Source organism: Maylandia zebra, linkage group LG13 (genome assembly GCF_041146795.1).
Source record: "Maylandia zebra isolate NMK-2024a linkage group LG13, Mzebra_GT3a, whole genome shotgun sequence".
In the NCBI taxonomy this organism is placed as follows: Eukaryota; Metazoa; Chordata; class Actinopteri; order Cichliformes; family Cichlidae; genus Maylandia; species Maylandia zebra.
In genome coordinates this window covers 19,407,165-19,434,429 of record NC_135179.1, presented here as the reverse complement: position 1 = coordinate 19,434,429, position 27,265 = coordinate 19,407,165, and the positions used below count along the sequence as shown (strand labels likewise).

General features: G+C 40.1%; 3 protein-coding genes across 10 annotated transcripts in view; 2 read left to right on the top strand and 1 right to left on the bottom strand.

Moving 5' to 3' along the window:
* The first annotated feature begins 469 nt into the window (after nt 1-469).
* Nucleotides 470-9,079, top strand: vstm4a (V-set and transmembrane domain containing 4a). The gene is made up of 8 exons (XM_004555879.4): nt 470-728; nt 1,916-2,368; nt 4,804-4,857; nt 4,945-5,052; nt 5,169-5,202; nt 5,519-5,667; nt 6,095-6,162; nt 8,527-9,079. The coding sequence occupies exons 1-8, from the start codon at nt 680-682 to the stop codon at nt 8,677-8,679; spliced, it is 1,068 nt and encodes a 355-aa protein (XP_004555936.3). The 5' UTR covers nt 470-679; the 3' UTR covers nt 8,680-9,079.
* Nucleotides 9,080-11,527: 2,448 nt separating this feature from the next.
* The window catches only part of wdfy4 (WDFY family member 4), a 38,486-nt gene continuing 22,748 nt past the window's right edge, over nt 11,528-27,265 (bottom strand). For all 5 annotated transcript variants that reach the window (XM_024804661.2, XM_024804662.2, XM_076891703.1 and 2 more), the window contains 19 exons: nt 25,821-25,969; nt 25,621-25,735; nt 25,358-25,443; nt 25,211-25,273; nt 21,190-21,232; nt 20,902-21,021; nt 20,338-20,461; nt 20,148-20,254; nt 18,898-19,048; nt 17,493-17,584; nt 16,069-16,278; nt 15,854-15,974; nt 14,603-14,760; nt 14,312-14,470; nt 14,029-14,208; nt 13,596-13,778; nt 13,009-13,096; nt 12,173-12,302; nt 11,528-11,950 (listed from right to left, as the gene is read on the bottom strand). In XM_024804661.2, coding sequence (XP_024660429.2) covers nt 11,887-11,950; nt 12,173-12,302; nt 13,009-13,096; nt 13,596-13,778; nt 14,029-14,208; nt 14,312-14,470; nt 14,603-14,760; nt 15,854-15,974; nt 16,069-16,278; nt 17,493-17,584; nt 18,898-19,048; nt 20,148-20,254; nt 20,338-20,461; nt 20,902-21,021; nt 21,190-21,232; nt 25,211-25,273; nt 25,358-25,443; nt 25,621-25,735; nt 25,821-25,969 — 2,343 coding nt within the window. In that variant the 3' untranslated portion in view covers nt 11,528-11,886. The remainder of the gene's footprint in view (nt 11,951-12,172; nt 12,303-13,008; nt 13,097-13,595; nt 13,779-14,028; nt 14,209-14,311; nt 14,471-14,602; nt 14,761-15,853; nt 15,975-16,068; nt 16,279-17,492; nt 17,585-18,897; nt 19,049-20,147; nt 20,255-20,337; nt 20,462-20,901; nt 21,022-21,189; nt 21,233-25,210; nt 25,274-25,357; nt 25,444-25,620; nt 25,736-25,820; nt 25,970-27,265) is intronic.
* Nucleotides 21,372-25,238, top strand: lrrc18a (leucine rich repeat containing 18a). 4 transcript variants are annotated; one of them, XM_076891705.1, is made up of 4 exons: nt 21,372-21,387; nt 22,214-22,309; nt 22,456-22,545; nt 24,159-25,237. In XM_076891705.1, the coding sequence occupies exon 4, from the start codon at nt 24,163-24,165 to the stop codon at nt 25,003-25,005; it is 843 nt and encodes a 280-aa protein (XP_076747820.1). In that variant the 5' UTR covers nt 21,372-21,387; nt 22,214-22,309; nt 22,456-22,545; nt 24,159-24,162; the 3' UTR covers nt 25,006-25,237. The 4 variants fall into 4 exon arrangements, with proteins under 4 accessions (XP_076747820.1, XP_004555935.2, XP_076747819.1 ...); XM_076891704.1 differs by lacking the exon at nt 21,372-21,387 and adding an exon at nt 21,418-21,713; XM_004555878.2 differs by lacking the exon at nt 22,214-22,309 and having other exon boundaries at nt 24,159-25,238.

The following is a 27,265-nucleotide window of genomic DNA, read 5'->3' as shown; positions in this document are numbered from 1 at the left end:
TTCATACCACTGGGACAGTCTGACAACCACAGCCAGAGACAAACCCATGCCACTCTGTCCAGCAGCTGGGAGAGGTCCCAGCACAGACACACACACACACACACACACGGGGACAAATGTGCCTCAACATAAATGCATAAACACATGCATACATACACAAAAATATGAACCTCACACAAATAAACATCAGCATTTGGCCTTTACTCCGAGATGCAAGATGAGCATTATTCCTGGTGACTGAGGTGATGGAAATGCATTTTCAGCAGTTTACTGTGTATGCTTCTTAGAACTGCACACAATGTCACACACACGCGTGCACACAAACCACGAGACTTGACCATCACTTTGGAGTTCTGGGGGTTTTGGGCCACGGTCCAGGACACACTCAGAACACAGGAAATGACATTTCCTACGTTTTGCAGGACACACAAGAGAAAGAGAGTGAGAGAGACAGCCACAGGGAGAGGGAGGCAGAGAGTACTGGGAGAGAGTGGGAGTTTCTAAGTGGGAACAGAGCCTTTACTGTTTCATATTACACAGAAAAGAGGAGAAAGAGGAGAAGAGTTAATGGTGGGTAAGGGCTCTGGTGGGTTGTGCAGTCAGGCTCTGTTTTGAATGTAGCTGCTTGTGTAAGTTGCTGTGCAGTTGTCTGGGTTTATGGATTCACTGACTGTGGAAAATGTACTTCTCTGTAGTGATCCTTGTCCTGACTAAGGCTCTGGTCACAGGTAAGTGTGCCTTCTTTACCGCAGCATACAGCAATGAGAAAGTGAGCAAGCAGGCGTAAAAGAGGCAATATGTGTTTGAGTTGTAACTTGAGCTGTCATCACACACCATCGTCAAAGTTTCAGTGCATTATGGACCTTTGGTAAGGAAATAATAGAAAGCATACAACTACAGTTAGCATCTAGAGGTCATCATATCTAAAATAATCACAATTTGCTAGTGCATTTGTTATTGTGTTAATAGTGTGGTGCAGAAAAGTTGTTTACAAAAAAAAAGAGAAAAAAAAAAAACAACCAGTTGTGGCGTTAGGGTGGTTTGTTGTCTGTGATCAGAGAAAACCTCAGTATAGTTTTTACATATAATTTGTGTCCTAAAAACTGCTGTGAAGCAGACTTACAACTCGTGTTTTATGTCCTATATTTTTTTTTCAGCTGTGCATAATGTTGTTTGAAGTACTTCAGCTGCTTTTGTTGCCACATTAAATAGTGTTAGACAAGCCCCAGAGAGCCTAAGGGAGATTCCCCAACAAACAAGACCAAAAAAAAAAAAAAAAGAAAGAAAGAAAAGAAAAGAAAAAATTAAGCAAAAGCAGCATGGAAGACCAGATGGTCCCTGTTATCCTTCCATGTTTCTCCTTGCCTGTTCTGGGTTGTTCCATACCGAGGATGAATGTTTCCCACCTGTAGCTATTCTTTGCCTGTCTGGTCACACATATTGTGTCCAGACCCCTTTGTCTCTGCCCTGGCTCACAGCAGACTAAACCAAGAGCACATCCAAGAAAGTAAAGTCATACTTTAGCTGTTTCTTTCGCAGTGCTTTTACGCTTCCTTGCTAAAAGAGAGTGAATACACATACAATCATGGGAAGATGCACAAATAGAACCAGTGATTGTTTGAAGCTGTGACAGCAGACAAACTTTTAACTCGTTTATTACTAATTTCGAAAGAAGGATTGAGTCATATAAGCGTTCTGTGAGGCTTATGGTTTGATTTAATTTTATTCTGACACACATTTACCTAGATATCTTACTCGGAAAGTATTACACAGTAACAGAAGCAGACATTTTGGAAAAGGAACATACTGAGTAGATTGAAACTAAATGATATATGTAAAAAATCGAATTAAAATGAAAGCTGTATACATTTGTGCATATATAACCAAAAGCGTTTGTGGTTTTTTTTGTCAACAGAGGTATGCCATGCTCTTAATGTGACAGTGACCCCTGGGCCTGTCGTCTTGGCAACAGAGAACGACAACCTGACACTGTCCTGTCTGGTATCTCAAAGGAAGAGGACCACGAGTGTCCTGATTCTTCACTGGTTCTTCTCTCCTCTAACCGCTCCTACTCCTGTGCCTCCTGCTTCCCTTCCACCCAACTCTCCTCCCGTACTCGACCACCCGCAGTTTCTGATTGTAAAGATGGGCTTAAGGAGAAGGAAGCTGTATGGGAACTACACCTACCGTTTCCCACAACCAAAGTTTCATCTGCACGAGAAAACGGAGGGAGAGGTGTACCAGTTGCGGATTCTCAGCGTGACTGGGTCGGACCAGGGTTTTTACAGCTGTAAAGTTCAGGAGATCCGCAAACACAGAGACATATGGAGAATCACTTCCAATGGTACCAGCACCACACAGATGACAGGTAAAAAGATGTATTCCCTCACATCTCTGTGCCATATTTCTTAAAATACAGACCCATGGACTCATCTGACTTATGAGGTGGATGCTGAGAATTGAGGACTTGAGACTTGTCAATGTTCCTAGTTATTGTTCTGTATTCATATACACATGTAATCATATGTATATGAATACCTTTATTTAAGCTGATGATCCGTTTGTTTATTTGCATATTAAAACTATAAAACTGTTTCAGGAGATAATTAAAAAGAATATTTTCAGACTGCTATTTTTCAAAGAATTCCCTTAGCCCACATTCGTTTTAGTAAAAATGTTGACCAAGTTATCTGGAAATAAAAACAACCAAATTAAGGAAGGGCCACGATTTTCTTCTACTAAGAAACAAAGATTGTGTAGAAATGTGTCCTCTAACTTAAACTTGCAATATTTGCAGACGGTCATGCCTATATGTTTGAGTGCGACCCCAGTCCTCTGGCATTTCCATCTCAAAACAATGAGCTCACACAGCCAAACCACACTTAACAAAATCCCTGCCTGTGTGCGTGTAAGGAGTAAAAGGTAGGGTGTTGTTCAAAAACTCTGATGTCAGCATTTTGGGTTTACTTTTATGCAAGCCTCAGGAAAAAAAAAAAAAAATACTGGAGAGTTTAGTTGCAGCTTATTCAGTGTGTGCCAATGGTCTTGCAGAAATCAACAAACAAAACAAAGAGAAACCTGTTAAGAAATCATTTAAATCACATGAAGTAATAAATATTTCTTCAATATTTATTTTTATCTGTGCAACACACTGGACCGATCATCGGTGAGATGCACTGGGTGAAGGGGTTTACTAGAGATTTATGAGGCTTTGCCACACTTTGAGGAGGCCGTGTGTGACTCAGTTTACCTTTCAATAGTTTTACGCAAGAAAAGCGCAGAGGTTCGAGTCAGACAGAGCCTGACAACGCCCTGCCCTATATTCAGGGCAATGTCCCACTAAGGAAGCCACACAACCTCAGGCATCTCCGCCATGCATTGACCACAGAACCAGAAACAGAAGACCTGACATTATGAGGGTAAACAAAGAGGGAAAAAAATTATATTGAGGGAACCCCTTAGTCTGCAGATCTCAGTCTGCAGGGCATAGAGCAAAGACTACACCCTAAAGAGGTCAATGGACCACTTTCATTCACAAAACTCCAACCTCTTCTTTATATCTAGTTCCCAGCTTCAGACCTTTAATAAGAAAGTTTGATTGCTTTGTGCTGATTTTCTAAACTGGTAAACTTTCTAGACACTGTGTTCAAGTTCACTGAGCTGCCAGTTTCAGTGGTTGGTAATTTGTTTTCCACATTTACCTTCACAGCTGAAAGACCTCAGATAAGCCTAAATCTGGACCTGATGGTGTAACAGGGGTATAGGGTATTTACATTTCACATAAACGTATCACTATTGGTATGATGTAGAAACATTTTTAGTGAGCGTTTACTTTTAATAGCTCCCTTATAGAGAAGCTGGTGACCTCAGTGTGTTTGCTCTCATCAGATGTGCGGTTTAACTGGTGGTTAACCTCAGCCCAGATTCCAGCCAATTGTAACTGTCGCCTTGTCTGGTGAACAAGACTGGTAAAGTTTGCCTGCTTCACAAGTCTTTATCTTAGCTTAACAGTGCAAAGACATGATAGCCTGGCCCATCACACCTTTATTAGTCTTAAAAGAAAGTTATATTCATGGCAAAGATAGCATGTGGTAAGAGCATTTTTAAAAACAAGCTGTTATATTTGATGAAATGGAAAAATATTTGTGAAAAAAAAATCTTCCATTTCAAGAAGAACAAAAACATGATTATTTACTTTTTATACCTTTTTTCCATCCTAGAAATATTCCCTAACCCACAGTGTTGCACATTAATTATGTGTTACTGAAACAGAACAGTGAAGACACATTGACAATTTTGCATTTAGTTCAGTGGTCTGGAAACAGGCTAAAAGTCAATTAGAGTTAATATCTTACAATATGCATCAACCTGTGTGGAAAAGTCATATTAAAATCTCATTATGGAGAGCAGAGACAGTCTTCACTCTCCTCAACCTCTCCCTAAATACCCCTGACCTGTACAAAATCAGTGACAGCTCCCTTGTTGTTGTTTTTTTCCTTAGTTAATAAGGACAAAGAGAACACTGTTGATAGCTGATATGTGGAACAATGGGGAACCCCCAAACATGGTCCAAGAACAGCAACACAGCTGATATATGTGTGTGTGTTAATGTTGTGTTTGGCTGATGGTGAAGCAGACTCTCCCTTTATGACAGTGGTTTGGATATTTCCAAGAACCACTGGGGTTTGTTGTACAGGGCCACAGCCCTCAGACATCAACAAATATAAAGATACTCAGTCTGGGCACAGTTTCCATCTTTTATGTACAGTTTCTGATGACATTTTAAACTGTCTGTTTCTACAGTGCACTTTACACCCGAGGATGGTAGAAGTGAAGGATTGTGGCTTTTGTTTGCAGGTACTGTTCTCAGCTCTATTCCTAATTCTGTCTCATTTACACATCTTATACATAAAGCTTATTCTATTCTGATGTCTCTGTTTTTAGATGTGTATCTGTGTGCTGTGCTGATCTGCTCACTGGGCCTGCTGTCCATCTTCCTATTCACTCTCGTCCTAATCTGCCAGTACTTCTACAGAAGACACAGGCTCAAATGTAAAACCACTTGTTTTCCCAAAGCAACCGTAGATTTATAGCTTTATGTTTCCCACTTTTGTATCTAAAACAAACCGTCACATCAAATTTTGTCTTTATTGCTTCTTTCTCTACAGCCAGTTACCCTCTGGTCAAATGTCCAGAAAGCAGGTACTAGTATGCTCTTTATTTAGAAATCAGAAAGCTGGGGGAGAGTGTGTGTGTGTGTGTGTGTGTGTGTGACAAACACAGTATTTGCCAATTTTTTTTTATTATATATATATATATATATATATATATATATATATATATATATATATATATATATATATATATATATATATATATATATGTATATGTATGCAAAACAAACAAACATTATGTTGAGCTTCAGAAGTATTTTTAAATGTCTATTTATTTACACATTTTTAAAAGAGCATTTTTAGCTTTAATATAAATTAAGATCAACTTTATCTACTCCTTACAGCTCAGGAGAGACTGTAACAAGCTCTAGTAGTTGCTCCAGTTCCTCCCCAAGCGCACAAAGGAGAGACATGAGACAGAAAACCAACCGAACACAAGCAGTAGCGCCACCTAAGCTACCTGAAGAGCCTCCACTGCACATACCAGCCAAAGGTAAAATGTCCTGCAGAGTCCTTCACAAAGTAAAATATAAAGGTTTCAGCTTTTAAACCTAAGATGAAACATACTAGAGGTACCAGAGTCACAGAGTGGCGTGAGAGGCCCTAGCCCCAAGAGCAGGAATTTGGCAAAGAACAGTAAATTACAGTAAATTGTCAGCAAGCAGAAAAGCAGGAATTAAGCTTGCACAAAAACAGTCAGAGAATGTGAAATTCCTGCCTAGTGTGTTACGAATTAAATGAACACTGTCACTGAAAACAGCAGAAGAAAGCATTTACATCCGTTTTTAAACAACACTGTGATTAGGTTTAACACAAAGTGCTTGTGAAGGACAATTTTGACTTCAACCACAATTTAATACTTGCCAGTTCATTCCTCCTGGCTGCTATTTTGAATCAATTAAGGTTGTCTCCGTTTTCAGTGCCCATTGCTGCAAAGAGACCTCGAAAGCCCAGAAGGTTGAAGACTCAGCCAAGGAGATCTGCCACTGTAAGTCTCTTCCTTCAAGCACAAAACCTATGTGAACTAAAACTATGAAGATCAGTTATGAAACATAGGTACTTAATACCTTTAGAATGTATTTCTTAATGTTTCGAAAAGATTTTTTTCCATGAGCACAGTTGTTATTGAGATGCATGCAAGAGGGAATTTGTCTCACGACTGCATGATTGTCTACAGCAGTTTATTGCCATGTCTTCATTCAGTTATGAGCTTGATAATTCTATTTAGCTTTATTGCTTCTGAAACACAATTATTTATTTATAGTGCTTCATTGGTTTTATATCTTCAATAAAAGTGTCAAACAAGTGTGTACAGAAGAAAACTACTCAAACTAAGCATCATCAGTATTTCGTCTAATGGCGTTCTTGTAATTTTGTACTGAAACGAAGCACTGGAGATGTGAGCTTTTCTTTAGCACGAACATGCTGATTAGATTAGTGCAGCCAGGAGGATCTGAGGATTTTGGATAGGGCTCCTGTTGTACCAAATGTTTTCCGGGTAAACTAAATGTTCCAAGAGGTCCTGAAAACAATGTAAACAGATTCTGCTGCTGGGAAACAAAAAAGATGTTTACCATGGAAGTTGACAAAAACTACAATTTGCTGACAAGATGAAATGCTGACAGTTACAGTTGTCTGTGACTGTTTTTCCCAGTTGTAAATTCTGAAATTGTTGCACATACAGTGGGGCAAAAAAGTATTTAGTCAGCCACCGATTGTGCAAGTTCCCCCACTTAAAATGAAGACAGAGGTCAGTAATTTGCACCAGAGGTACACTTCAACTGTGAGAGACAGAATGTGAAAAAAAAAAAAAATCCATGAATTCACATGGTAGGATTTGTAAAGAATTTATTTGTAAATTATGGTGGAAAATAAGTATTTGGTCACCTCAAACAAGGAAAATCTCTGGCTCTCACAGACCTGTAACGTCTTCTGTAAGAAGCTTTTGTGTCCCCCACTCGTTACCTGTATGAATGGCACCTGTTTGAACTCATCTGTATAAAAGACACCTGTCCACAGCCTCAAACAGTCAGACTCCAAACTCCGCCATGGCCAAGACCAAAGAGCTTTCGAAGGACACCAGGAAAAGTATTGTAGACCTGCACCAGACTGGGAAGAGTGAATCTACAATAGGCAAGCAGCTTGGTGTGAAAAAATCAAATGTGGGAGCAATCATCAGAAAATGGAAGACATACAAGACCACTGATAATCTCCCTCGATCTGGGGCTCCACGCAAGATCTCATCCCGTGGGGTCAAAATGATCATGAGAACGGTGAGCAAAGATCCCAGAACCACACGGGGGGACCTGGTGAATGACCTGCAGAGAGCTGGGACCAAAGTAACAAAGGTCACCATCAGTAACACACTACAACGGCAGGGAATCAAATCCCGCAGTGCCAGACGTGTTCCGCTGCTGAAGCCAGTGCATGTCCAGGCCCGTCTGAAGTTTGCCAGAGAGCACATGGATGATACAGCAGAGGATTGGGAGAATGTCATGTGGTCAGATGAAACCAAAGTAGAACTTTTTGGTATAAACTCAACTCGTCGTGTTTGGAGGAACAAGAATACTGAGTTGCATCCCAAGAACACCATACCTACTGTGAAGCATGGGGGTGGAAACATCATGCTATGGGGCTGTTTCTCTGCCAAGGTGACAGGACGACTGATCCGTGTTAAGGACAGAATGAATGGGGCCATGTATCGTGAGATTTTGAGCCAAAACCTCCTTCCATCAGTGAGAACTTTGAAGATGAAACGAGGCTGGGTCTTCCAACACGACAATGATCCAAAACACACCGCCCGGGCAACAAAGGAGTGGCTCCGTAAGAAGCATTTGAAAGTCCTGGAGTGGCCTAGCCAGTCTCCAGACCTCAACCCCATAGAAAATCTGTGGCGGGAGTTGAAAGTCCGTGTTGCTCGGCGACAGCCCCAAAACATCACTGCTCTCGAGAAGATCTGCATGGAGGAATGGGCCAAAATACCAGCTACTGTGTGTGCAAACCTGGTAAAGACCTATAGTAAACGTTTGACCTCTGTTATTGCCAACAAAGGTTATGTTACAAAGTATTGAGTTGTATTTTTGTTATTGACCAAATACTTATTTTCCACCCTGATTTACGAATAAATTCTTTACAAATCCTACCATGTGAATTCATGGATTTTTTTTTCACATTCTGTCTCTCACAGTTGAAGTGTACCTCTGGTGCAAATTACTGACCTCTGTCATCACTTTAAGTGGGGGAACTTGCACAATCGGTGGCTGACTAAATACTTTTTTGCCCCACTGTATATACTGCAGCAATTCTTTTTTTGTAGCTGAACTTACTTTTACCCAATTCCTCTCTCCTCTAGCCTCGAATATCACAGGAAGAAAGCCTGACATATGCAGAGCTGGAGCTTGTCCGACCAAGACAGGAGCCCCCGGTCCCTTCCACCCCCGACCCCACACCCTCCAGCCCCGACACAGTCTATGCTCAGATCCTCTTCCAGGAGAAATGCCTGTAAACATGTAAGCTTGGTACCTCCTGCAGAGATCCAGCTCTCCGATCGGAACCGTGCAGCAGCCGAAGGACTATATTTATGAACTGTTAGTATGACATTGGTTTTCTTTTTTGGATGCAAGAATGTCATGTGTGGGTAAATGGGAGGCTTGTGCTTGCTGTGTTCAGTTCCAGCACAGCAGCTTCGGGTCTCATAACTTTGTTTCTTTGTTTGTTGGCATCACTGGCCTGTGAGCCAGATGTTTATAGAATGCTCTTACCGTTAACTATTCTTTATAAACTCAGGAGACTGTGTGGGAAGAAACTGTTGTCCAGGCTCTCTTACCGCAGTGTAATAAGGCATTGTAAAAGTCAGTTTTGAAATGCATTTATGATTACAGTACTAATACATCATATTAAGAGATGCTAAAGAGTACAGTGTTTGATTTCTGTAAATACAGTTTTTAAGTGCATCTTTTCTCTAAAGAAGGGTGGATTCCAGTTTGCTTACGAATCTGGAAATTTTAGACACATATACAAACATAACAGGAATGTTTGATAATCTTTCAAAGTTGGGAAATGTCCTTTCTGCGTCTAATGATGAAAGTTACACAAGATTGAAACCATTCAACTGTCTCTAGGGTTTACAGAGAACGGCTAAGAGAGGGGGAAAAAAAAAGGTGGTCAAAATGCCCTGTTGAGTTTGGAGAACAGACAGACTGCTTCACACTAAGGTGCACAGAAAAGCGTTTCTGAATGATGAAGCAGCCACTCCTGTTGGCTATGAACAGGAAACTGAGGCTGCACTTCATAGGGGCTAACCAAAATTGCACAACAGAAGATTTGAAGAAAGTTGCCTGGTCTCATGAGTCTCAATTTGTCCTGCGACATTTAGATAGAAGACTCAGAATTTGGTGGGATGTCTTCATCCCGTCTTGGATCAATGATTCGAGTTTGCTGCTGCTGGTGTAACGGCATGGAAGATATTTTGTGTTGTTGCTCAGCATGCCAATGCCTTTATGATCACAGTGTACCCATCTTCTGATAGCTGCTTCCAACATGGTACAAAGATCAAATCATCAAATCAAGTTCAACCCAACGGTGCACTTTGGGCATGTGGTGAAACCGGAGATTCTGATCGTGGATGTGCAGCTGACTGCGTGACGCTATCATGTCTCTGGTCTATATTAACACAATAGCATGGATAAGATGAAACATTTAATAAACTGGTGTAATGGATCCAATACTTTGCCACCTTCAGACAAAAGGCAGGCCAACAGTTTCCAGTATTTATGCTAAGCTAACAATCTAATATACGTATCAATCTTCTCATCCATCAACAATAAACATGCATGATTCCTAATAAAATAGTAGAAAGAATAGAAACAGCACAAAGTGCCTCTAATTTCAAAGTGTACTCACTGTGGCACAAGCATAAATAGCAAATATAAATCTTAGAAGCAGCAGACATAAAGCTCAGGAAAGGTGAAGGGTGCAGGCCATTTTGTGAAGGTCACTGTGTGAAAAATGGGATGAAGATGGAGGAAGAGAATGATGCAAATCCACACCTTTCCCTTGGTGAGTGGGAGAGATTGAGAGAGACCATCATCCCCCACAGTTCATACTCACTGACTACAATGAACCCACTAATGACTACATTTATTCAAATTAGACTAATTGTAATCATGGTTAATAATTAGCTTTACAGTGCATTATAATTGGGTTAGGCTACAAGATGGTTCTGCCTAGGTGCAATAATTTATTTGATTTAATTATTCTGAGGAACCCAATGGTTTGACATTTCATATCATAAAACCAGCGATGTAGAGAGAATGGAGATAGCCGTTGTCTTTAGAGAAGGTCACTGCTAGCTCTCTGGGAAAATTATGAGGACTATTTTCCACTCTATTAAGCTACTCCACTTAGCACAATTAGCCACACACACAAAGGTTAAAGAGAGAGACCTCTTCCTTTATGATAGAGAGGAGTGGCGCATGTGCATGAGAGAGCAAGTAGGAAACAGAAAGCAAACAAACCTCCACAATCAACAGCCTAACATGCCCACTTATTCACTGGAGTGCAAGTGTGATAATGTTGCTATTACACTTTTCATCTGCAAGTTGGGACGAGTTTCATACCACATCTTGTGAAATTTGTCAGATACTCTGTTTATTTGGACACACACACACACACACACACACACACACACACACACACACACACACACACACACACACACACACACACACACACACACACACAGAGAGAGAGAGAAAATCACCCATTATAGACATAATATGATCACAGAAAATTTAAGGCGGTGCAAAATTTAAGTGGTACAAAATGGGCTGTCCAAAAAAAACCCTCATAAATACCGTATTACAAAGCAAAATGAAAGCACATTGTGAAACTCAAAATAGTAAAGCCAGCAAACTATTCACATCAAACTAAACAGCCTGAATTTTTCTTGCCACGAACATTTACCAGACCAAAACATTACAACGCTTACTTGATTAAACGCTGACTTATTTGTCTCTTCACAACAGTGTTTGCTTGACTTCCAGTTTTTCTCAGAGATGTTTAAGTGAAAAAGCTGCATTTCTCAGGAACAGTTTATGAAGCGCACATGCCCCTGGTCATCATTCATACACTCCTTCTCATGTTCAGTTTAGCAGTGCCCATTTCAACCACAGGCTTCTGCTGTGGGCCCTAGAAAGCTCTGCTAAAGCAGTAAGGGTCCATTTAAATGACTGTACGAGTGTTTCTCTCATCCGTATCCTTCCACCAACTCTGGAAAAATTTAGCCAGTGTCCTTCTGGTTTAACTCGAATTAAATTCAATTAAATCCAACACAGAATTCAGTCAAAAATCAAGGAGACCAGCAGAAAAAGGTTTTGGCAAGTGTCTATCAATAATTTTATTCAAATATACTGAAATTCTGTATTTACACACAGAAAAATGCAAAATTAAATATTTGTGTAGAAGGTAAAAGTCATGTTTCGTCTAAATGCATCAAATGTTGTAACACTGTTTTCTGAGAACACACACACACACACACACACACACACACACACACACACACACACACACACACACACACACACACACACACACACACACACACACACACACACACACCTTCTGCTGCTCAGCTGCAGTCAGACCTGAGATACTAATGAATTTCCCATCAGAGTCTCTCTGGGAGGATAAAGGGCGTGCAGAAATTGTGTTTTCACTCACACGTCCAGGTGAAAACTTGGCCCCAGGCATCGCCTGCCAACAGAGTAGCATGAGTCCTGCAAAGAATACAGCAAGGGAAATGCAGTGTTGTGCTGTAAAGCATGCAGTGATATACATACAAAGAGAATTAGAAGCTTTCAAATACTGCATATAATTAAATATAAACTCATACTATTTTTCTTCGAACACAGAGATGAATAAAGTTTAAAGTACAGTAATAAACAGAAACTAAACCCCAGCTGGCATTCCTATGAGTGGGTGCTTTTTATTTACTGTACCTGGACATAGCCAGCGCTGTGATGGCTGGATTATTTTTGTAGCGCCGCTGTGACACAGCTTGACTTCTGTTCAGCTCTTGATGTAACACCAGATGTCTCTCCCAGCCTTTAGCCTGGCTGGAGTTGCTCACTGTGGATTCGTGAGAATACATTAGCATCTACTTAATAGTGAATTACAGGGCAGTTGTCCACCCCGCCTGAAATCAGAACCTCAGTGGTCCTCCCCACCCCAAAAACCAAAAAAAAAAAAAAATTCAGAGTGTATTAAGCATGTGTCCATCTGCAGTCAGCAGGCTGCAAAAGGGAGAAAAAGCCCTCAAATATAAATGCTTCAGTGTTACGTAAAAACTTGTCTCAATGTAATTGGAAAGCATAATACTCCTATGAGGTGACGCGAGGCTGTAACCAACGTATGCCAAATTGGATCTGGGTATTATTGCTTTCTAAATTATACACGCTCACACACGTCAGCAAAATTACTCATCAGTGTTTACTGCCTCTATGTTTAATAACTTTATAACAACATAATTCCTGCTAGCCCTAATGCTAGTGAGGGATAGGATGAACATTACAAGCTCTCATCTGGAAACCACACTGTCTAGCTCTGAGATGAGCGGTTAAAAATAATCATCTCACTTAAGAATTTATCTAATTAGATAGCAATGGTTCTTTCGTCGTCTTCTTTTTTTTATTTTTTTTTAAACACTATAAATAATGATGGTCTTTGTGTGCAGTTGCTTTTCAATTGGTTTCACAGTTTTGTTATTGTCGACCACTCTTATTCATTTTATTATGAACACAACACCTGCATGTATATCCCATCGTTCTGCCATTACCGTCTCTCTCTGTTTGGTCTTGCCCTGGGGACACAGGCTCTTCTGGAGGGGCAGGTAATTGTGTTCTGGTGTACTCTGCCCGCCATATCTGTATGAGAGACGCATAACGAGTAACAAAATCATAAATATAATTCAAGATAATAACAAATACACTCATATATGCACCAACATGCATGCACATATGCACACACACACACACACACCGTAATAATTCTGTTTATGTGTGCGTGCTGTCCACGTGGCATGGGCACCCACTCCAAAGTGAAGCACAATTTACTGTTTGCAGCTTTGATTGCAGAAAGGCAACACATGCTTATATTAATCTTAAGCAAAAAACAGTCACACACTGCACACAACTCATATACTGTTATTAATACTTTGATGGACACCCAAGCTGGTACCAGCAAGGCTAAAACCAAAGTAATGACTGCCACAGTTGAATACTGTACAGAAACACTCCCACTGATCTATTAGGAGCTATAGAGAATTGTGATAGCATTAACAACAACAACAACAAAAAACATTCTACATCATACACACAACCATTATGTTATTTACCTGCATGAAAAAACTAAAACAAAACTCACCCGTATAATGCCATCCTCACAGCCTGTGATGATGACATTCCTGGAATCCCACTCGTGTCTCTGTGTAAAGCTGATGCACAGGATGTTTGACTGAGGCCCACAGGAAGTGTCAGTGCAGGTCAACAGCTGGCCCTTCATGGTCCACAGGTAGAGTTGCGGTCCAGCACATGACACAATCTCTCCCTTGGACATATTACATAGTGTTGACGTTCAGGTGTGCAGACATACAGACAGAAAGAGGGAACAAAAGGAGAAGAACACACACAAACAGGATATTCATGCTGTTAACAGTGAGAACCCTCCCTTCCTCATGCTGCGAGATGAGTGAAAAGGAACAATGTGATGACAGTGAGCCAAAAAATTCAAAGGACAGGAGGAAAAGAGCAGGAGAGACAGAGCAGTGGAAAGAAGGGGACCCAGAAGGTGGACTTACAGTTAGATCATTGATAGCCAGTGCAGAGACGATGGTTGTGTGTCCTGCTAACTGAGTGATATAACTTAGCTCTTCCAAGTCCCACAGGATACAGGTGAGGTCATGAGAGCCGCTCACTATTATGCTGCGGACCTCAGACACAGCGAGACACACCACTGCATCCGTATGACCATATAACGGCTGTGAAGGACAGTGGGGTCAGTATTAGTGCGTGTGTGTTGCAAATAAGTTGTCAACAATACTGTTACATTTCAAGAGCATACAAACATTTGGACAGACGAACCTGTCTGAGTTTCATGTGAGTGAGTTTATCCTTAGTGACTGCCACATCCCACACACAAACGACAGTGCTGGTTCCTGCAGTGATGACGGTGGTCACATTGGGACAGGCGGCGCACAATATGTCTCCCCAGTCACATAAACTCTCACACACTGCAAACGTCTACAAGTCGACATACATAAAGTGTTTAGAATTACACTATATTATGATAAAATCTGAGCTCAAGTTTAATGAGCATCAACTTCAATCAACTAGTTATGGAAATGTGTAAAATGCATTGACATTACATAATACCTTTTCTGTGGCATGGTTTCCAAAGGCACAACTGTTGTCAGGAAATCCCCAGCTGAAGAAGCAGCACCGTAGCGATGACAGGAGGAGCTGGTTTTTCTCCAGAACCAAGACCTCTTTTTCCAAGCACAGTATCTGACCTACCGGGCCTCTTGACAGCTCTACAGTAATATTTAGAACAGTATATATAACTTGTCAAACCCAACACAAAAATGTTATAGTCTTAAAAAAAAGAAAAGAAAAAAAGAAAGAAAGTAAAGAAAATGACCTTTTTCTATATTACGTGTACCTGTAATAAAGATAATAGCTCTTCAAAAATATCATATTAAAGAGTTTCGTATCTCAGTAAACTTGTAAAGTGTTTCATTAAAGAGAGAACAGAAAAACTGGGCAATTAAAACAGCCATCCTCATGGTTACGAGCTGAGGCTTGGTCCTAGGGGGCACCTGCATCTGGGGGTAAGGCAGTGATTGCGCTTGTAACTGACCTATTCATGCAGGAAGAGGCAAAATCATTACATCCGATTGCCAGTTCTGCTTCTATAATCCCCAGAAAGAAGCTCTGTCTGCATTCGTTCTTAGTGTTCCTCGTCCTATTCATCTCTATCTGCTTATTGATCAGATCAGACACTCTAAGATTTAATATGAAATGTAATATGCAGGAATCTCTCCCTGAGCATTCGCAGATTCATCTCCTATCCCTCAGTGGGCCTATAGGGATATTCCGATTATTAAGTAGGGCTCAGCAGCAGAGTCATCTCCATATTGTAGCTCTAACAGATAGCTTCTATCTTTCTGTAGTGTAAATTAATCTATGGGCATTCTCACTCCATTTCAATGATTCCCCTAAGATTTGGGCACATCCGGTGTATAATAACCAACATCAAATAGTAGGGAATAAAATAAAGGTGGAACAATGCAAAACAACGAAGATCACTATAATTGATTCAATTTAGTTTACTCAGCATAAAAGTGTTTAATGTGTATCATTCATGAGGCTGTATTAAGATTTGTTTTTATCTTATACCATAGTTTGAAGACTAGAATAGTTTGACAGTTTTGCCGCAATTACACCAAATATGAAACCAAGGCCTGTAGCAACAAAGCAGCTTACAATAAAGATTTTTTATTTTAAGGAAGAAAGAAAAGAAAGGAAAAGCAAAGAAGGGGGAAAAAAAGCTTTTGAGGGGCAGGAAGCCAGAAATTCTCTAAGATATGTTTCATATTCTCTGAACATCTTTGTGTTTAGTTATACCTCTGAATGGTTGCGCAGGGGTCTTTAGCTTATCCAGTTTGAAATAAAATGGAGTTGGCTGATGTGTTGATGACCCTTCTTTCTTAGAGCCACTGCGAGGCGGATGGGGCTTGATGAAGAGCTATGGGAAATACATAATACAGTAAATATACTCCAATTACACTAATTCATCGTCACATTATTATTATCATCATCTTTTTTTTTTTTTTTTAAACCTGTTTGGGAACTTGTCCAAAGTTGCTGACATATCCCAAGATTGTGCTCTTGATGACAGGGTCTTTAGTGTCCTGCCAGCGTTTCTGGGGGTAAAAGTAAGGGTGGAACGTGTTCACACTTTCTATTGCAGCTTGACCTCGTTGCCGATATCCAAAAATCAGATCGATCCACAGGTGTAGGTTGGCGCTCACATAGTCACTTTCCAGTGCCTAAAGCAAACAGAGCAGGAGATTGTTGCACAAACTAAAGCCATCTAGTCACATAATATTATAAAGCTATTAAAACATGCATACAACAGTCTTTTTAAAAAAAAAAAAACTAAAAAAAAACCCAGCAGTGTTTAGCACTCGTTATTATTGTGGTCCCCAAACCATCAGTCAAACTGCTAATATGACACCAATGCACAAAACTTCTAAGACTGTACAGCCAATCAAATTATTAAGGTACCCTACAATTCCTTCCAAAAGTCAATTTAGAAGTCCAGGACAGCAAGAGACCGAACAGCTGTGTTATGAGCATATCTTCATGTTACAATTAAAGAATGATTTGGGTTGAATTAGCCAGAGATTGGTTTTGAAGAGTTAATGAGGAAAAGTGGGCATTATGACCAGCTATATCCTAGCGCCACATTTTAATAAACACGTCCTGGATGAACAGAAAGGTGGAAAAAAAGAAAAAAAGTATCATAACAAGGATATATTGTCCTGAGTTAATTTGTCTGTGGAAGAAAAAAAAAAATCTTCTAAAGTCACTAATTTTATGAGAATGGTAGGCAATAAGAGTAGTTCAGTAGATTACAGAGTGATAACCATCACATATGCCCCAGGAATGGAAAAAGGGAGGGTCATCATGTAGAAACAGAAAGAAAATGAACAGACGGGTACAATAACCCCACAGAGGGATAGATGAGGGTAAGCTGGGAAAAAAAGAAGAAGAAGAAGAAAGATAGTGAGAATATTCAACCAATCAACAACTGGCAGAAATAATGACATTATGAAAAAGAGAGAGTCGTATGTGTTCCCCGAATCCTGTTAAATAGGCTTGTTGTCCTGTATTGTCTGTCATCTAAGCTTCAGATAAATGCCTTTTTATGCATCTTCTGTATAGGAAAACAACTGGTCATTATACTTGACTAACAGTTAGTACCACAAGAACATAACTGAACCAAACTCAGCGAGACAAAACTGCCTTCTGAGAATTTACTGAACTGACCAACATCTGTGATATGAACAACAAACTGCAACCTACACTATTACAGTGCCACACATGTAGTGAATGTATGTGCGGAGATACTTAATACAGTGAATCTTCTGTATACATCAGCCGGTAATGACTATCATTATTAGGTGTTGTGGGTAAATAAGTCAGAGTACACAACAGGCCAGGCTAGCGGTTTGGAGGGGAAAGTCTAGGTGTCACTGACCTCTCGATGGATTCTAATGAACTCCTGGGGGTCACCTTTTGCCCATGGAGGTAGCTCGACATCTCCCAGAGCTGTGCCATCTTCCATACAGCCTAAAAAGACACACATATGCATTATTGACTACGTGAACTGTGTAGGAAAAAGAAATCAAGAGGAGCCACTGGTGACATGGGTGAAGCAGTGTTTTAATTAGTAAATACCGTTTTTGTTTGCGTGTCATTTGTGTGCAGAGACACACATATACATGCATTAACACTTGAATAATGCCATTCACAATATTGCCAACGGCTTCATGCAATTACACTGACTGACACCAACTGGCGAAAATGTGCCAAGAAACAATATACAATCAAATTGGCTTTGCAAATGTTTAAGGCCTTTCTGATTAAAAAAAATAAAGGGAAAAAAGTGGTATCCTCATGTGGCATACTATATATTTTTATTGCCAAATAAAGAAAGACCAACGACATGACTGTAATAGGAACAGGCCAGAGATTAATATAGCTTATTATTCTGTGCCACACCTTCATTGATGGCCAACGAACACTCCAGCAAACCACTGTGGTGTGATCTGTTATATGCTCCCTCATTACCATGAACAAATGTATGCAAAACCTAATCAGTCAATCTGTGGGATACATGTGCAGTTTCTACTGTATCGTCTTTCATTCAAATTAAGCTAATTAGTTCATCAGTTAAGCAACAAAAGAATTATAAAGAAATGATTTGATTAAATTTCACACCATTTCTTTGGATGCTTCATATCTGTTATCACTTATGCAGCTTATTATCCAGAAGCTTAGAAGAATAGTTATAGCAAATTCTGCAATATCGTTGATCACTCATATGCAAATTAACATAGAGTGCTTCAGAATCCAATCAGGACATAACTCCACATGGAGTTCCTCTCATTTGAATCATTGCTTAATCACCAACATGATGAAAATACACTGGCCATTTCATTAGATATACCTGTTCAATTGCTTATTAATGCAAATATGCAAAAAGCCAATGACATGATAGCAATTGGGTGTATGTGGGCACACAGACTGTAGTCAAACGTCACCAGAACAGGATGGGCAGCAAACAATTGTGCAGCAACTTCATGTCAATCTTTGGTGTTTTCAACAAGGTCAGCACCTTGTTGAATGTATGCCATGATGAAGGCAGCACAGAAGGCAAAAGAGGTCCAACCCTTTACTAGCAAGGTACACCTGATAAAGTGACTGCTGATTGTATGTAGCATATATGACTGAGGACATACAGTACACATTCTGACCTCGCAGAAACAAAACAAACAAAACAAAAAAACAAGAGACAGGGTAGGGAAGTCTGAATTAATCACTTTACATTCTTTTGTTTTCATTTACGAACATTAGGTACACAGAGGATTCAAAAAGCTGACCTAGCTGGATTTGGTTGGAGTTGATCAGGAAGTCTGGCAGGTAGAAGAACTCCGGGATCAGCTCTCTGACGTCCCCCATGTTGTCTCTTGAGGCAGACTCCCACTCTTTCTTTATACTGTAAAACATCCGCTCTGGGATATCAAACCCTCCCTGTGAGGAGAGCAGACAAAACCCTGTCAGACCCGCAGAACATCACTGAGATAAACTTTTCTTTGGGCATATTAATAAAGCAGTCTGCCTGATACAGTGCAGAGAATCATATTTTATGTTCTTTATTGTATTATGTAAGCACAGAATATTTGCTACCATTAGAAGAAAGCTTTTCATCTTTCTGTAAAATTCCATCATCTGTGATGCGAATCTCATGAGAGTGAATGTAATTTAGAGTAAAACAATTACCTCAATGAATGAAAATAGCATATATACTGGTAAACTGGGTTAGAGATGTAAATACAGTTATGGATATTACTACACACCCATTATGTGCTTCAGAAGACAAAAAGGCTTCCTAATTCAACATCTTTATTGTTTTATTCTGACTATCAAATATGCATGCCTTTTCATTATAATCAACTGGATGCTGTGTTGTAAATTGGTAACATCTGTAGCTATTTCCACTGGCTTCTTTTGGACGCTATGTGTAATTATTTGCATACATATTAAAATGTCCTTATAATCTGTTTTTGTACCAAAACAGCATTAAAATGGGATCTGGACAGCTGAAAATAGCTCACATTAGTTTCATATTAATAGCAAGATTACATTTAAAAAAAATGACAATGTGATGAATGCCAGTGGGCATCGAAAGCACAGGGTTTGCAGAAAGCCCTGTGGGTTACTAAAACATACTGAACACAACTTTCCCCGTCATTTCATCTGACAAATTAAGACAAAACTTCTTTAATGATCTCATTTATGCTGTAACCTTATCAACCACAACAAATTTTGCATGTTTTCAGTCTTATGAGCCACAGCACTCCACAGCAATGACATGAACCTCTGCAAAATGGTTAATATTTCTTTTTGCTGCTAGAGTTGCTCCAATTGGTCAAATTCTGGACTTTAATAATAATGTGAAGTTATGATGCCTAACTGGCAAAAATGTGACTGCCAAATGAAAAGTCTTGAATTTTATACTTTGTGTGTCATCATCTTTAATCTAAACCACTTTTACAGACATGTCAGTAACAAGGTCTACTTTTTCCTACATGCAAATAGTATTTTGTTAAATTTCTGTTATTGGACTCACCTGTAGCGCCTGGAAGGTGTGCGAAAATGGCTCCATCCTGACAAGGAAGGATGCCACAATAATGGCCGAGGAGTAGTGGGTACAGTAGTGGCATTGTGCTGTCAGGTCTGTTAGAGAAAATCACTTTAAAGATACTAACAGTGACATGAATAAAGCAGTACAAGTAAATAAAATTGAGCCAAATGGATACCTTCACTCTCTTTGCCTTCAACTTCTTCGTATCTCTGGATAAACATCCGTTTCCTTTTCTCTGTTTGAGCTCCCATCGGCTTGGACAAATCCCGGAACGTTGCAGGATTTGACAAATCAAGAATCTGTGAAGGACACAGATAAATCATACATTTGACACATCTTTGTCCCCACCTCCCTCAAAGGATCTCGTTACATTTATTGGACCAATTTAGCTGGACTTGGTATTACTTGGGCCGACTGAAATTTCTCCAGGCTCACCGGATAGCTTGCTAAGCCAAGCTACAGAGCAGCAGGAAGGATTTGTTTCACCCTGAGAGAAATGAGTGACACCTGATGTGATATGTTGCAGTTACAGCAGGGAAGGATAAAAATGGACACAAAATGCTTTTTTAAAATTAGAATTAACAATCCCCATCTTCATTGATGCACTTTTGATTGATAGAGTAAATTGTTACAATTTAGAGCAAATCTTTTGCAGACCCGTTAGCTTCTGGTTGTGGACTCTTGAAAAACCACAGTTTGAGACAATATTTAAGACAGAGACGTCATGTGTAAGGTTTACCTCTGACTTGTAGTCAGCAATGATCCAGGGGAAAACCGGATACTGCATCAAGTCATTGTATGTCCTCCCAGCGATCGTATTCAAATGCATCAAGTACTCAAAGTTACTTATCTCCCCCTTCTAAAGGACAGACAAGAAAAAAAAACAACTTAGAAACAAGTCAATTCAGAATAAAGTGGATTACATCAATGCCATTTATTCAACTTTGTTGGCTGCTCCTTCAACATTGGCAATGGATGTCTTCCCAAAACAATCTGTGAGCACAAACAACTTCGTAACATGCATTACCTGCCATTTAACAAGGGCCGTCTTTTCAACCACAGGAGTCTTTCTAAAGCACAACAAGAGAAAATACTTTGAATTAGCAACAGAAGCTGATCACTGAGCAGTGCCTATCAACACAAAGTTTTCCTGCTTGCTTTGTTGCCTAGCAACCACAGTTTAAATGTATGCACAGCAGAGTTCAGCAACAGCAGCGTAGCTGAGGTGAGTGAGCGAACTTGGAAAACAGAGTGTGTGTACACAGCTGCAGGAGCAGTTAAGGGGCTGATGTGAGCTACAGTATGTAGCATAAATAGTGAGCAGACATGTGAAGGATATAGCACATGATGAGGAAACGAAGTAATTAAGACTAGGTTCTTTGACTTGGAGCTACTTCAGCAAACTGGAATGTTTGAAAGAAGATTTGATGACTTGAAGGGCATGTTTTGACATGTGGCACCATTTTTCCCTAACGGAAGTTGATGATTACTTGGACAACAGGGGCACCATCATCTTGTGAAATTCCTGTTTCCCAGCAATGAGAAACAACGGTTAATATCTAACTTGGTGTCAGCTGTTTTTACTTTATTTAGGTATTGTATTGTTGTATAGTTATTTTTTATAACTGACTGGGAAATATCAATGCTGACAGGTCAATTTGTCCTGTTTAGGTTCTGATTCCACTCTTTGCGAGAAGGAAACAAAAAAGTCACAAAAAGTAACAACTGTTTAAAGTCTTTTAGCTGTTCACTGCTAAATGTCAGCTTATTTCCAGACAGATCCATATCAGGTGATACTGATGTTTGAACAGACATGCTGAATTTGCCCCATTTCTTCAGGCACTACAATAAAAGCTGCTTTTTAAGAAACTAAACCAGTTTGCTTATCTCTAATTACAAGAAAGTGTGTGACTGGCTTGAGAAAATAGATACTTAATAACAGTGTGACTAAACATTTTATTCAGTATTATACTCCTGCCTAAATGTGCTTAATCTAAATAAGGAAAGTGATCAACTGCTCCTGAAATCTCCTCTCTTCCTCTGTGGACTAGTGACAGGGCAATAAAGTCCAGGCGCCAAGCAGCCCAGTTGCTAAGTAACGTTATAAAACAAGAAGAACCTCAACTATCCCCGTTCAGATCAGGAAGGCAAGGAAAATTTTGATATAGAAGAATGGTCTTTCCTTGTCATTTAATCACAAAAACTTTCACATACCAACCAAATTGTACTGATCATTGTAAATGTACTTTGAAGGTGTTGCATCTCAATAAAACGTGTTTTGTTTTTTGCACAGAAGTGAGAGACTGTGAGATGAGCAACCAGTTCACAGAAGCTTAAGGAATGCTCTTCACTTGATTAACAACAATCCAAAGGGAAAAATATGGTAAGTGCCTGCCTTCATCCATTTTGATAATAAGTGGTACAAGTCCAAGCTCTAAAGCTATCCTTACAAATAACCTACTGTTGTCTAAATTTAGAACTTAAAAGAGAAATCTTATATAGCCACACAGGTCAGAAACAAGTGATGATCATGAAGCAAGACAACAACAACAAACTTAGACTAACACTAACACTAACACAGAAAACACTATTTTAGTTAAAGTTGTTATACTTAAAACATTTCAATAAAAGTCAGACAACTAGAATTATATGTTAGCATTAGCATGGTATGTATACGTTATTTATGTTTTGACATTATACACCCTTAAAATTATAAACTGTAAACTGTTAGACGAATACCTTTATTTATACAGGTGGCCCCATTGAGACTCAATGTCTCATTTACAAGTGAGACCTATGATCAATATGATGTACTGCCATGCTTTTTTTGTTGTTAAATTGTAAGTACTGTAAGGATTAGTTGCTTCTTGTTGTCCGTCCTTTCATTTGGCTTGGCAATTAAAGGCATATTGCACCTAAAACAAACTGCGGATGAAAGTCTTAAAAGTACAGTACAGACAGAAACTCAAAGATGAAATAAGGATGCACGTGGGAAATGAGTTCAAATGATCAAGAGCCTCTTAAAGTGTGTCCGTTTCGAACGCCAATAACTCCTGACCAAATATTTTGTAAAACTGCACTAAATCAATCATTGCATTTGGCTCAGTACGTGTTATCTAATTGCAGGCAATAATTTCATGCAATAGTTTTCTATAGGAGTTATAATGGGAACAAGCACCAGTGGATAACCTCTCTCATCCTGAGGATGATGAATGAGGCGAGAGAGGGCCTTGGGGTGTAACACAGACACAAACAGACACACACCTTGCTCTTTTAGACAGGGAGGGGAGAAGAGCGAAGCCCTCATTACACTCCCAACACTCACCAACTATCATTTATCAAAGTCCTGATTTGATTCTTTGCACACACACACACACACACACACACACACACACACACACACACACACACACACACACACACACACACACACACACCGCATCCATGTCTGTCAACACACCTGCATGGCAATATGTCACACGCACACACTTTTCTTGCCTGAGAAGAGCCAAGCAACGCAATCCACTGAATGGTGAGGGAGCATCAGCACTCATTTGTTTTTGCTGTATTACCCAGTGTCGCCTCTCTCCTATTGTTCCCCAGCATTAGCCTTAATTAGAGAGTCATGCTCTTAAATACCCCCATGGGCAACACTGGGTGAGCACGCACTAGTGCAGTCACAACACTGCGATACATGCACACTCATGGAGACACACACGCTGTTCGAGCTCTCATTCCTCAGAGAGCATGCTTTCCCCACCGCCCGAGGCCTACATAAGCCCGTGTATTTGAATAAATCACATCAGCCTCACACAACGCACACACACGCTCACATCTTTACGCATAAACTCACAACCCTTTTGTTTGCTAGAGTACTGTGTGGTGGTGTAGATTAGATAAATTATTGTAAATTGGTCTCTTGGTGAAATAATCTCAAAAGGGAGGCCAAGTTGAAATTTTAAACCGACTTGTTCAGTAATTCTCTGTGCATTGCAGTACCATGCCCAAGAGAAAGGAAGCAAAAGGGACAAAGGTGACCCTCAAAACTGCAAAGAAGGCTATACGCACGACCCCAGATGGACGGCGTAGACTCGTTCTTAGCAACATGGGAATAACCATATTCCCAAAGTGCCTCTTCAAGATAACCTTTGTGGACGAGTTGGACTTGAGCCGCAACCTCATAGAGAAACTCCCAGAAAACTTTGGGGACTTGTCATCACTCAGATGGCTGGATCTACACAGTAACAAGCTAGTGTCTGTGCCCGAGTCCATTGGCAACCATAGGGGACTTACACACCTAAACCTCTCCAACAACTGCTTAACCTTTTCAGGTTTACCCTCCACCCTGGGCTCCCTGACTAATCTGAAGAGTCTCAATCTAGGAATGAATCAGCTTGATGACCTGCCTCTCACTTTGGTGGCCTTGGAAAATCTTCAAGAATTGGGCCTGTTTGATAATCTCTTTAAAAAGTTACCACAATTTCTGCAAGGCCTACGCAACCTCACCAAGGTGAATGTGAAACGAAATCCTCTATCATACCATCAAAGGAAAGATGAGACATTACTGAAGGGAAAGTCAGAGCATAAGGAGGATGTGTATCTGGTCCATGAGAGCAGCTTGTGTAGGACCTGCCTTAAAAGGTGTAAAGCAGAGAGGGAAAAGCTTATTAAAGGAGGTGCGGAAGGGAGAAGGGGAAGGGAAGCAGAAGGAGTAGATAGTTGCATGTCTGAAAAGAAAAAGAAAAGCGCATTTCCTGGCCTGGTGGCACCAAACTCAGTGGCTACAGTCAATCAGGATTTGTGGAGACTACGAGAAAAGCTTGAATGTGTGCAAGTCAAATGACCAGCAGGTCTCCTGATGTCAACTTATCAAAAAACAAAACAGCAGGAAAGGATGGAATGATAGGTCAGTCACACAGCATTTAATAGGCGTGTGCATTATATCAAGCTGTGACTATTTTTGTAAGCTTAATGTTTCTACTGATGATTAAAAAGAAATTTGTTGAAATATTGCCTATGGGTGGTTCTAAGAAACGCATGACACTTACTTGGCATTAGCAATGACCTCAGCAACTCCTCTGCCCTTTAAGGCTGGCACTACTCTGCTCAACCTGTAGGGAGAAAAAGACCAAAGACAAAGATCAGAATGCTGAAAATAAATCTTTCTTATTATCCAGTATATATAAATATGTTACCTTTTATAAGCAGAGACATGGTCTTTATTCAGGAATACCAGGAAGGCTGAGTGACCGTTTTTCATGAAGATCTCAATAGCATCATCCTTACAGTTACAGAGAGAGGGACAGTAGCCTTTTTAAAGTGCATATTTTCCCCCACTTTAAACAGAAATTCTATCAGATTCGCTTTTCCACAAAGATAAGAGCAAATAAAATGTGTGTAAGAAGAGGAAGTTTAAGATCAAATGTGATTGATATCTGTAGGTGTATGGGTGTCTGACCTCTAAAAGGAAACGCATGAAGCGTGCCTCCTTGATATCTTCATACAGCCAGCATTTGCAACTGGCTGCTGGCAGGTCTTTATTTAGCATGGTAGAAATAAAGGAATCCCTCACACTGGCAGAAAGAGACACACAGGATGATGAATGACCGACAAGTGAAGATCCATGGTGTGCAGAACTGTAAACATGCACAGTTATACCTGCTGGGGTGGTGCTTCCTGCAACAAACATCTCCAGCAGGGCTGAGGGTGAATCCCTCACACAAGAGCAGGCTCTCCTGCCCAAACAGCAGCAAACCCTCTGTGATTCTGAGGCCGCTCACCATCACAACACATATCTTAGAGATTACCTACAGCAAGAGAGAAAGAGTTCTTGCATTAATGTTCATACTGCTGTTATTGTGTAAAGTACTTTACAATGTATGTATTGTGATTGTAAGCCCAACATAGGACAATTGTTGAAAATTAGCAACAGCTATAAACGTATGTGCGTTACATCAGTGTCATGTTTTGTACTTGGACTATGTTAAATTGCACTGTCCCATTTAAATAAATAAAAATGAAATAAAAATGAAATTAACTTGTTCTTTTGAACTTTCATGCCAGTAAAATCCTTTCAAACTGAATTTCATTGAGCATAGAGTAGGAGATATACATTAAACCCCATGTGAAGAGCACAATCCACATCAGCGCCCATCTCGCTCAATCTCTAAGGACATGACATGGCAGCAACACAGGCACTTCAGGCCTTATTTGATTGATCATTTTAATCACATATTTTAATCATTATTAAAAAGACACAGTTGAACACTTCATTATCTGAACTGATTGATGGGGTTTAGCAGGCCCGGCCCCCTTTTTTCCAGCAGTGTGTGTTCCATCCAGTGCCAAAGTGAACCCACATGCTGCTTTCAGTACTGGTTGTAGCTAATGCTAACTGCATTGTGATAATGCGTGGATAATTCTATTGTCTCCCCTCATTTCACCACGAGTGCATGCACCTGGCTGTCTCCATGTGTTGGCCCCTCTGCAGGCCCTCTGAGACATAGCGCCCAAAAACCATATGGGGCCCTTACACACCCGCAGGCTCCTCACAATTTATACTAATCAAATCAGACTCCTTACCCCCAGACACACACACACACACACACACACACACACACACACGGAGGAGAAGGCCCTGCCTGGCCATTATTAGGAGAATTAATCACTGCCACACACACAATAGAAAACCTGATAAGTGATCAGAACCTCTTGTCTGAATGCACACGCAGGGATACGCTATGAATAATATCACTTAAGTGTTTAAGAAGAGTCAAGGTGAGTGAGTCTTAGCGACATGGTAGAGAAATCTTGCACTGAGTTATATCATGTTCAGATTGTGAAGCAGTTTCCAACAGTGAAAGCAAACTGGCACCCAGCCTACTGTCTCCAACAATGACTATATTTCAGAAAAAAATAGTTAAATTTATTGTTATCAAAGATTAAATACATAACAATAAACTTGTTTCCTTATCTCCTTACTGTGCGCTGGACAGATACGCATTATCAGTCTGAGAGCGATTTAGCTGATGATGGGAAGAAGGAGAGAAAAGGAGGACTTTTATTGACTAAGAGCCCTAATGTCAGACCATTGATTTCTCCCC